Here is an 11,437-nt window from a genome sequence, read left to right on the forward strand (position 1 = left end):
AACAGTTGTTGCCTTCTCACCAAGCTGCTTGCCTATTGTCCTGTAGCCCATCCCAGCCTTGTGCAGGTCTACAATTTTATCCCTGATGTCCTTACACAGCTCTCTGGTCTTGGCCATTGTGGAGAGGTTGGAGTCTGTTTGATTGAGTGTGTGGACAGGTGTCTTTTATACAGGTAATGAGTTCAAACAGGTGCAGTTAATACAGGTAATGAGTGGAGAACAGGAGGGCTTCTTAAAGAAAAACTAACAGGTCTGTGAGATCCGGAATTCTTACTGGTTGGTAGGTGATCAAATACTTATGTCATGCAATAAAATGCAAATTAATGACTTAAAAATCATACAATGTGATTTTCTCGATTTTTGTTTTAGATTCCATCTCTCACAGTTGAAGTGTACCTATGATAAAAATGACAGACCTCTACATGCTTTGTAAGTAGGAAAACCTGCAAAATCGGCAGTGTATCAAATACTGAAATGTTCTCAAATGTTCTCCCCACTGTATATGTATTGCTAGTGTTCCGGGTCTATCCTGTGTAAGAAGGTAGGGCTTATCTAGTTTTGGATGCCCAGACAAAACTAAACACTACCCCAATAGAACAGAAAGCAGTCGATCCTACAAAATCTCACTTGTAGATATCTGGTTTTATAGTTTCCCTTCTTATTTAAATGTAACCACTGCATGACCCCTAATTGAGTTTTAGAGTGATAATAAATTGTAATTGAAGCCTGTACGTGTACCTACATTCAGTGGCATTCTAGGATCAGTGTTGCCTATGTCCGCCAATACAAAAATCCTTCTTACTAGCAGGCCAGAGAGGAAACAATTAGATGTATTTCAAGATGGAAAAGGAGGATGATTAGATTGATTCCATGCAACAACAAATGTTTATATCTTCTCAAAATATTAGTGTATTCTCACTCTCTCCATTTCCCATCAATTTTCTCAGCAGACTTGTCAGCTTTTAGATGCAAGGGCACAGAGCTGGTAGTGTAATCAGTGGTGAATGAACAGATGGGACGTGGGAGGAAGAAATGTTCCAATCTGTGCTGCGTCAGTCAGTCAATATGTCCATTTGGAATTGTGGGGCTGGCTCAGTGATGTGTGTCGCATACATTGCCACAGGTCATAAGCTACCACCCATGACTTATCGGACACAAGGGCCCATGCAGCGTACGTTCTGTATGGCCAGATCATATCAGGGTAGGAAACTACAGAGTTTTTGTTTCATCTTCAGACTCACTTTGGCTATGTTCTGGAAGGACAATAATAAATCACTCAATTCACTTTGCTCACCGGTCAGTCACCTTGGTGCAGTGTCTTAGATATCAGTCAGTAAGCTTTTGGGCAAGTCAGAGTGTGTAATGTTCAGAGGGCCCCATCCTGTCCCTGTCACACTAGAGCGGTGACACGGCCCATCTTTCCTGCTTCCTCAGAAGCCCACGGCTGCAGGTTCTGCAGTGCGAACAGGGAGGAGTTGTGGATACAGAGTGGATCGGATGGAACTGAGTCGCTCAGGGACTTCTGAAAGGCATCATGCTGCAGCTGGATAATCAGCCGATTGGCCTGCTGACGCTCCGCTTCCCTCTCCTCGGCCGTCTGTCGCCTGGCAACGAAGACAGGGCGGGTAGGTAGAGGATAGGGACAGACGCAGACAGGACACTTATTAAGATTCACTGTTAGAGGGCTTGGCTATACAGAGAGAAAATGTGAGGCTCCCAGAGACATCAGAATAGGGACACTGATGACAACCACCTGTCAGCAGCTATCACATGGTTGGTACAGTACAGCAGGAGAGACACCACACTGGCATGAGCCATAATGACACATGGGAGAAGCCAGAGAGGACACTAACCAATGTTGCCAAACAAAACCAGATTGCACATGATTGCACTCAAGATGGAGCCACTCTTGCAGACAATCTTGCAGATAATATTTGTAACATAACTTTTCAGTGAATATTTTATACTTTGTAGAAAGCACTATCAAAAATGTAACATATTGGTGTTATCCTTATTTTTAGGTAAATTTGCAAACATCAAATTGGTAGGCCTAATTTATAATTTGTTGTTTGACCTTTGACACATTCCAACAGCAACCTGGTGTCAGTAAAGTAGCTGGACTAGGCTACAGTATCATCGCATTAATAATCACTTGTTTCCAAAAATATAAGAATGGTTGGTGTTTTTCAGTCCAATAAATCTAGCGGCAAATTGTTTCACAATACAACTTAAATGCTAGGTTAGGATATGTTAAACTACGTTTCACAATGATATTACCATAAAATAGGCTAGTTACACTTGTTGGCTATATAACCTATGGTTTTCTTTGTCAAATAGAAATAATAATGCAGATACAGTGGCAAAGAAAAAGTATGTGAACCCTTTGGAAATACCTGGATTTCTGCATAAATTGGTCATAAAATTTGTCTGATCTTCATCTAGGTCACAACAATAGACAAACACAGTCTGCTTAAACTAATAACACACAGGCAAGTATACATTTTCATGTCTTTATTGAACACACAGTGTAAACATTCACAGTGCAGGGTGGGAAAAGTATATGAACCCTTGAATTGAATAACTGGTTGACCTTCCTTCGGCAGCAAAAACCTCAACCAAACGTTTTCTATAGTTGCGGATCAGACCCGCACAACGGTCAGGAGGAATTTTGGACCATTCCACTTTACAAAACTGTTTCAGTTCAGCAATATTCTTGGGATGTCTGGTGTGAACTGCTTTCTTGAGGTCATGCCACAGCATTTCAATCGGGTTGAGGTCAGGACTCTGACTAGGCCACTCCAGAAGGCGTATTTTGTATGTCCTCCCATGAACACCATTCTTGTTCTACACATCATAGACTCGTCAACAGAGATGTTAGCATGTTACCAGATATTTCTGTAAGACTTTAGCTGACACTCTAGGATTCTTCTTAACTTCAGTAGGGTAGGGGGCACTATTTTCACTTCCGGATGAAAAGCGTGCCCAAAGTAAACTGCCTTCTACTCAGGCCCAGAAGTTAGGATGTGCAACTAATTGGTAGATTTGGATAGAAAACACTCTATAGTTTCCAAAACTGTTAAAATAATGTCTGTGAGTATAACAGAACTGATATGTCAGGCAAAAAAGTCCATCCAGGAAGTGGGATTTATTTTTATTTTTGTAGTTTTCTATTGAATGCCATTACAGTATCCATTGACTTAGAACTCAAATTGCACTTCCTATAGCTTCCACTAGATGTCAACAGTCTATAGAAATTGTTTCAGGCTTGTATTCTGAAAAATGAGGGAGTAAGAGGACTCTGAATGAGTGGACACTGCAGTGGCCCAGAGCTTTTTCATGCGTGGGACCGAGAGTGCGCCTTTCTTGTTTACCTTTTATATTGACTACATTATTGTCCGATTGATTCATAAACATCATTTGACATGTTTCTACGAACTTTACGGATACTATTTGAATTTTTGTCTGCCTGTTGTGGCTGCGTTTGAGCCTGTGGATTACTGAACAAAACGCACGAACAAAACTGAGGTTTTTGGATATAAACATGTACTTTATTGAACAAAACTAACATTTATTGAGTAAATGGGAATCTCCTGAGTGCAACCATATGAAGATCATCAAAGGTAAGTGATACATTTTATCACTATTTCTGACTTGTGTAACTCCTCTACTTGGCAGGTTACTGTTTGTAATGATTTGTCTGCTGGGTGTTGTTCTCAGATAATCGCATGGTATGCTTTCGCCGTAAAGCCTTTTTGAAATTTGACACCATGGTTGGATTAACAAGAAGTTCATCTTTAGACTGATGTATAACACTTGTATGCTTCATGAATTTTTATAATGAGTATTTCTGTTTTTGTATTTGGCGCTCTGCAATTTCACTGGATGTTGGCCAGGTGGGACGCTACCGTCCCACGTCCCCTAGTGAGGAACCTCATTGAGCATTCTGCGCTGTGTTCTTGCAGTCATCTTTGCAGAATGGCCACTTCTAGGGAGAGTAGCAACAGTGCTGAACTTTCTCCATTTATAGACAATTTATCTCACTGTGGACTGATGAACATCAAGGCTTTTAGCGATATTCTTGTAACCCTTTCCAGCTTTATGCAAGTCTACAATTCTTAATCTTAGGTATTCTGAGATCTCTTTTGTTCGAGGCATGGTTCACATCAGGCAATACTTCTTCTGAATAGCAAACTCAAATTTTGTGAGTGTTTTTTATAGAGCAAGGCAGCTCTAACCAACATCTCCAATCTGGTCTCATTGATTGAACTCCTGGTTAGCTGACTCCTGACTCCAATTAGCTTTTGGAGAAGTCATTAGCCTAGGGGTTCACATACTTTCCCCAACCTACACTGTGAATGTTTAAATTATGTATTCAATATAGACAAAAAAAATACAATAATGTGTGTGTTATTAGTTTAAGCACACTATGTTTGTCTATTGTTGTGACTTAGATGAAGACAGATCAAATTTGATGACCAATTTATTTAGAAATCCAGGCAATTCCAAAGGGTTCACATACATTTTCTTGCCACATAACATACATAGAGGAGTCCTAGCCCAACATAAGATAGACTATAGGCAAAACGTATTTTGGCATGAGTCAATTGGTTGGCCAACTGCAGTACATCTTACTTATTCAACAAATCAAACAGATGAAACTAGAGCCATAACAATAGTTGACGAAACTCATAAACCTAGCCCTATCAAACTAACTCTCTTAACATTGTTTATTGTATTCTGGTTTATTGCATTTGTTCCAAAAATGCTCTTTCCCTGATATAACATCACATTTTATTGTGTTGCCTACATTACATGTTATTGTGTAGCCTGCCCTGCAGTGTGTTTGTGCAAGTGATCCAGTTCATATTTTGATAAGTTATTAAATGTGAATGTTTTATCGCCAACACTGTCAAGAGATAGTTTCCATATACCACAACCTCTTTGATCCAAACACTTAGTCCAATATTAATGACACTCTATAGAGCTGAATGAAAGGTGTTTGGAAAAGTACAATCCATGGACTGTCCCCAGCCTTCTGTTCTGACTGTAGACGGTTATGGAAGGTAAAGACAGGTTGGGTTGGTGAGGCTGAGCTGTAAGTGACAAAAAGGGTGTGAATATTCCGGTTAGGTTGAGTGCACATGAATTATTGGGTCTCCATTTGACACGTTCTGACCTCAGTTCCTTTGTTTTGTCTTTGTTTCTATGGTCAGGGCGTGAGTTGGGGTGGGCAGTCTATGTTTGTTTTTCTATGTTTGGTTTCTGTGTTCGGCCTAGTATGGTTCTCAATCAGAGTTGTCTCTGATTGAGAATCATACTTAGGTAGCCTTTTTTCCACCTGTGTTTCGTGGGTGTTTGTTTTCCGTGTGTGTGTTTTTTGCCACACGGTACTGTTTCGGTTTCATTCGTTTCACGTTTATTGTTTTGTAGTTTTCAGTTTATGTCTTTAAATAAACGTTACGGACAATTACCAAGCTGCGCATTTGTCCTCCGATCCTTCTCGCTACTCCTCCTCAGAAGAGGAGGAGGAATGCCGTTACAGAAACACCCACCACAAAAGGACCAAGCAGCGTGGTAACGGGCAGCAGCATCGATCGCAGGACTTCTGGACATGGGAGCTCGATCTGGACTATGTCACTACTTGGGAGGAGATAGACAGGTGGTCGGTCGACCCAGGGAGAGTGCCGGAGCTAGCTTGGGATTCTCTGGAGCAGTGTGAGGAGGGATACCTGCGAATGGAGTCAACACGTTAGCGCGGAAGGAAGCCCGAGAGGCAGCCCCAAAAATTTATTGGGGGAGGGCACACGGGGAGTGTGGCGAAGTCAGGTAGGAGACCTGCGCCAACTTCCCGTGCTTACCAGAGAGCGAGAGAGGGACCGGGCAGGCACTGTGTTATGCGGTGGAGTGCACAGTGTCTCCGGTGCGTGTGCATAGCCCGGTGCGGTACATTCCAGCTCCTCGTATCGGCCGGGCTAGAGTGGGCATCGAACCAGGTGCCATGAAGCCGGCTCTACGCATCTGGTCTCCAGTGCGTCTCCTCGGGCCGGTGTACATGGCACCAGCCTTATGCATGGTGTCCCCGGTTCGCCAGCACAGCCCAGTGCGGGCTATTCCACCTCGCCGCACTGGCCTGGCTACGGGGAGCATTCAACCAGGTGGGCAAGGCTCAAGAGCTGGGCAGGCTCGGTGTACCAGCCCTCCGGTGGCAGCCCCCCGCACCAGCCTGTCTCTCCGTCTTCTCCCTACAGGTGCTCCCGCCTGTCCAGTGCTGTCAGAGCCTTCCTCCTCTCCTGAGCTGCCAGAGTCTCCCGTCTGTCCTGAGCTGCCGGAGTCTCCCGTCTGTCCTGAGCTGCCGGAGTCTCCCGTCTGTCCTGAGCTGCCGGAGTCTCCCGTCTGTCCTGAGCTGCCGGAGTCTCCCGTCTGTCCTGAGCTGCCGGAGTCTCCCGTCTGTCCTGAGCTGCCGGAGTCTCCCGTCTGTCCAGTGCTGCCGGAGTCTCCCGTCTGTCCGGTGCTGCCGGAGTCTCCCGTCTGTCCGGTGCTGCCGAAATCTCCCGTCTGTCCGGTGCTGCCGAAATCTCCCGTCCATTTCAGGACCCATGGCTAGGGTCCCCAGCCGGAGGTCGGCGGCGAGGGTCGCCGCTCGTAAGAGGCCACGGGGGCGGTTGAGGAGGCGGACAAAAACTGTGGTGAAGTGGGGTCCACGTCCCGCGCCAGATCCGCCACCGCGGACAGACGCCCACCCAGACCCTCCCCTATAGGTTCAGGTTTTGCGGCCGGAGTCGACACCTTTGGGGGGGTACTGTCATGTTCTGACCTTAGTTCCTTTGTTTTGTGTTTGTTTATATGGTCAGGGCGTGAGTTGGGGTGGGCAGTCTGTTTGTTTTTCTATGTTTGGTTTCTGTGTTCGGCCTAGTATGGTTCTCAATCAGAGGCAGGTGTCGTTAGTTGTTTCTGATTGGGGCGGCAGGGTAGCCTAGTGGTTAGAGTGTTGGACTAGTAACCTCTCAGAAGAGGAAGAGGAATGCCGTTACACCATTAGCATTGATAAACAGTTATCTAGGGCCTTAGCACACCTCTGTAACGGGTATTAGAAATCTAAGTTACTGGTGACATTGCAGTTTTATTCAAACTATAATTCTCAAAATTGGAAACTGACATTAGAAAGTGGTACCTGATGTTGTGTTAGCCACTGACAGAGAGTAAACCCAGACTAGATCGTCCTCTTTCTCCAGAGAAACCATTCAGAAAACCACTCATCCTCATCTCTCTTCCTCCCCTCTCCTTCTCCAGCTCAGTGTCTCACCTCCACTTGGTCCTGCGGTTCTGGAACCAGGTCTTGACCTGTGCGTCGGTCATCTTGAGGGTCTTGGCGAGAGCAGCCCGCTCAGCGCTGGCTAGGTACTTCTGTCTGTGGAAGCGTTTCTCCAGCTCACAGATCTGCACCCGGGAGAAGGATGTCCGCGGCTTCTTCCTCTTCGGAGGGGTGCGGTTCTGGTAGGGGTGACCGATTCGCCGGGCCACTGTGAATGGTGTCAGTGCAGCTATGTGTGTGTAGGTGTGTGAGGAAGGGACATTGGACAAACAAAGAGAGCAGGTCATGCACAGGTTAACAGGATCTTGTGTTGTGTTCAGTTTGTTGAAGGACATTACATTCCGCATTGCAATATCTACACGTGATCTAAAATCTAAATAAATTCACAGCTCATTGGTTTGACCTACTAATATACCCCCCTCCTCTCTGTCATAGAGCTGGAATGTTTGAGTGTTTTATGGGTCTTTAGAGGCCTATTTTAATTCTAATCCAAACAAATTCCATGTTCAACATATTTTTAAGTATTATCTATTTTTTTTCAAACAAAATGATAAATTCTGTCTAAGTCCATGGTTAGTTAAATACAAGTCAAAATCCAGATCTTTCATTTCCTCTTATACAATGGGTTTTTATAGTAGTTTATAGTAGCAGACAGATTGCTGTAGCAGTGGCGTAATATTCTGAATATTTATAGGCCTATACATTGACAGTTAATTATGCTGAGGATGTCGATGAAAAGAGGTGAATGTTTTCACAATTCATTTCTGGTGTGGAGAGCTTCTTGCTTTTGTCACAAAATGCGGACAAAGAATCATATATAACCACCCTGCAATATGAATGACACTTTACATCGTCATAGTTCCCCCCCAGAAGTCGACAAAGGTGCTGAAAAATATTACAGGCCACCCACTGGAACACAGAATGGGAAACATTTACGTTTCGGATGAAGAGGTTCTCCTCTTTTTATTTTTTGGAGTGTCCCGATTATGTTATTACAACTTGACAATAAAATAACGGATAAGGCAAACAGTAGGCTACCATATTGGCCAATTATGTGTTTAGAATTCATTTCTGTTGAAAATAATAAGTAGTTGTAACTTAATAAGAATCATCTACTCTCAGTTACTCTAGATGTTCCATGTAAACATTTAGTTTAAAAAAATATAAACAGAAATCCAAAAAGCAAATTGATTAATTCATTAATAAATGCACATTGTGTTAGTCTATACCCCATTATATAATAATAATACACTTATAATTGTAATATTTCCTATTTAGCAAAACACGCACACTAATAACGGGGACTATGAAGAAACACACACACAGGCACAGACAGTCGCATACACACGCTAACACACGCACTCTACACACACCTACACACAGATTTTGTATTGTAGATATGTGATAGTAGAGCAGTGGCCTGAGGGAACACGCTTAATGTGTTATGAAAAGTTTTATGAAATGTAATGTCATGTAATATTTTAAATTGTATATAACTGCCTTAATGTTGCTGAACCCCAGGAAGAGTAGCTGCTGGAGCTAATGGTGATCCTTAATGAATACAAATACACGCACGCACACACAGGCACACACACACACACGCACACACACACACAACTGTTCCTTCAGTAATTAGGTTTAGTTGCGGGAGACAAGTGGTGTAGCTAATAGCCAATATAAAGATGTATGAAACACGTGTGCAATTTATCGTAGCACTTTCGATAAAAGCGCATCCCTCCTATCGATTTAATCAATCGAAATAGAAGCGAAATAATTATTGTTCAATGCGAGTCTACAATGTGTGTTTATTTCTTAAAATTACACTGGTTGCAATTTGATATTTGTGATCAGTTGATATTTGCTTGTTACATTTTGTGGTAAACCTGTAAGAAAGTTGTTTCTTGGCATAGTTTAATGGTGCAAATTGCAAGTATTGTAACTTGTGCCAAATGTACCGAGAACAGCCCTAATTCGGCGAGTATTTCTACAGGCCTACTCCACATTTAAAAGTATTTTTATTATTTTATGTCAAATCAAATTGTATTCGTCACATGCGCCGAATATAACAGGTGTAGTAGACCTTACAGTGAAATGCTTACCTACAAGCCCTTAACCAACAATGCAGTTTTAAGAAAAATAAGGGTTAATTAAAAAATAGATATGTAAAAAATAAACGTAACAAATACTTACAGAGCAGCAGTAAAATAACAATAGTGAGGCTACATACAGGGGGTACCGGTACAGAGTCAATGTGCCGGTTAGTCGAGGTAATTGAGGTAATATATACATGTAGGTGGAGGCTTTATCTTTTGAGTTAAACCTTACTTTGAAATATTACATAATATGATGAATAATTAAATGTTGAATTATTTCTCTGTTTTTCATCAAATATTTGTTTTTATGATGCTATTGTTGATTTGATTTCTGTGAACATGTAGCCCAGGCCTACATATTTTCCCTCAAAATAGAGGTTTCAGAAATAGACTAAAATGCAAGTTCATCTGGTGAACTGTTTAGACGAGTCCAGTATACTTTATTTATGGCCCAGTTCCATTCCGTTTAAACTCCATGGGTGAAATGAAAATTCATCTTTGAAAAAGAATAGGCTAGCATACGAAAACCCTGGATTTACCGATTTAAAATGGAAATTACCACATCCTGGTCAATTGGCCGAACTGCTGACCCAACTAGCCAATGTGCTTTTATGACCGTTTTCCCAGACATTAAGCCTAGCTACTCCTGGAGTAAGATAGTTTACCTGCGAATCTTTCCTTTGCGAATCTTTGGCTGCTCTCCATCCAGGGGAAGCTGATGCTCCCTAGCCCTGGTACCGCGCTGGCTATAGAAGGAGGCACTGCGGCGGCCAGCGGCCTGTGCGCCGGGACGCGTATCACCCCTCCTGGGGTGAAAGTCACGTTCACTCCGTATGCACTTGATTCCTCGTATGACGATGCAAGGCCATGAAAAGAACCGGAAAGCGGAGTGAAGGGCGCTGCACTGGCTCCAGTTGGACTATCGAGGTGGTAACCTCCTCCACTTGTGGAGTTGCCAGTATCCGAACCACTCCGGGTTGTATTCTGTGATTCTTCCTGGTCGGTACCACTAAGAATCTGGTCAATGCCGAAACTAATAGGTTCATGCTGGGCAGGTTGTGGGGGCTGATTTACGCCACTGGGGCTTGTGCTTGGCGCCCGTTCCATTCTCGCTCCCAGAACCTTTCCAGTCCCTTTATGCAGTCCTCGGTCAGAGCCGATGATGCAAAGGGAACGACGTGTACAAGTAAAAATAGCTTATGTTGGGTTAAGCATCTAGCTCTTTCCCTTTTAAAGCTCGTTTTGGAGTATGCTTTCTATGGCCTTCTATGGCAGCGAGTTTTCCACCATCCTTCGCGGCTCTGAAGGATCCGTCCATCTGAAATTTGAAGAAATTTTAAACGTCGATTTTGCTGTGCAGGGCAATCGCTGCTTGGGACAATTGTCCTCTGCCCACACCCCCGCCGCAATAATGTTTCCTCTTTCCCTCTTCCTATTGGTTAGAGGAGCTTTTCCGCCACATCATTGGTTGAACAATTAACTTTAATTTTCTCAATTTAATGCGATCCAAGGGAACATTCCCAAGTGACATACTTTCTTAAAAGGGCCACATTGTAGCGGATTCATTAATATCTTTATTGTCTGTATAGTCGACTCTCAATGATGCGTTGTTATAGTGTATCATAAACACGGTTTATAAAAGGAGATTTAATGACACTGCATAATGATTATGCATGCATTCCTAATTAGACTAGTTCTACATGAGTGGTTTATCCAAATTCTGATTTGTATCATTTGAGTTTCTACTTTAAAAGTTCATAGCCTATTTTATGTTTTGATAGGTTATGGGTTTACTTTACAAACGTTATGCATTTGCTTTGGATCGAAAATAATGTAGGACTATTAATTACAATTAAGTGGAAGCCTACACAAAATGACAATAACAAAACGCGTTCATGCCAGCAAACCTATAAAGGAAGCATCATATTGGCATCGTCCCACACACCACTGGTGGTGGTGGCATGGTGACGATGGTCAATTCCGAATGGTCAATTCCGAATGGTCAATTCCGAATGGTCAAATCCGAATGGTC

General features: G+C 43.0%; 1 protein-coding gene across 1 annotated transcript; it reads right to left on the reverse strand.

The window, feature by feature from the left end:
* Window positions 1–437: 437 nt before the first annotated feature.
* On the reverse strand, window positions 438–10,774 carry LOC112230579 (T-cell leukemia homeobox protein 3-like). The gene is made up of 3 exons (XM_024396854.2): window positions 10,071–10,774; window positions 7,304–7,541; window positions 438–1,604 (listed from the first exon to the last, which is right to left on the reverse strand). Exons 1-3 carry the CDS (start codon window positions 10,510–10,512, stop codon window positions 1,391–1,393), a joined length of 894 nt encoding a protein of 297 aa, XP_024252622.1. The 5' UTR covers window positions 10,513–10,774; the 3' UTR covers window positions 438–1,390.
* Window positions 10,775–11,437: the final 663 nt, after the last annotated feature.

This window comes from Oncorhynchus tshawytscha, linkage group LG33, assembly GCF_018296145.1.
Source record: "Oncorhynchus tshawytscha isolate Ot180627B linkage group LG33, Otsh_v2.0, whole genome shotgun sequence".
Lineage (NCBI taxonomy): Eukaryota > Metazoa > Chordata > Actinopteri > Salmoniformes > Salmonidae > Oncorhynchus > Oncorhynchus tshawytscha.

Excerpts from the sequence above, each read along its gene's own strand:
- LOC112230579 (XM_024396854.2), bottom strand. The coding sequence starts at position 10,512 with ATGGAACGGGCGCCAAGCACAAGCCCCAGTGGCGTAAATCAGCCCCCA. Across the intron at positions 7,542-10,070 it reads CGCAAAGGAAAGATTCGCAG|CTGCACTGACACCATTCACA; the intron begins GTAAACTATCTT and ends ACACACACATAG. Across the intron at positions 1,605-7,303 it reads AACCGCAGGACCAAGTGGAG|GCGACAGACGGCCGAGGAGA; the intron begins GTGAGACACTGA and ends CTTCGTTGCCAG.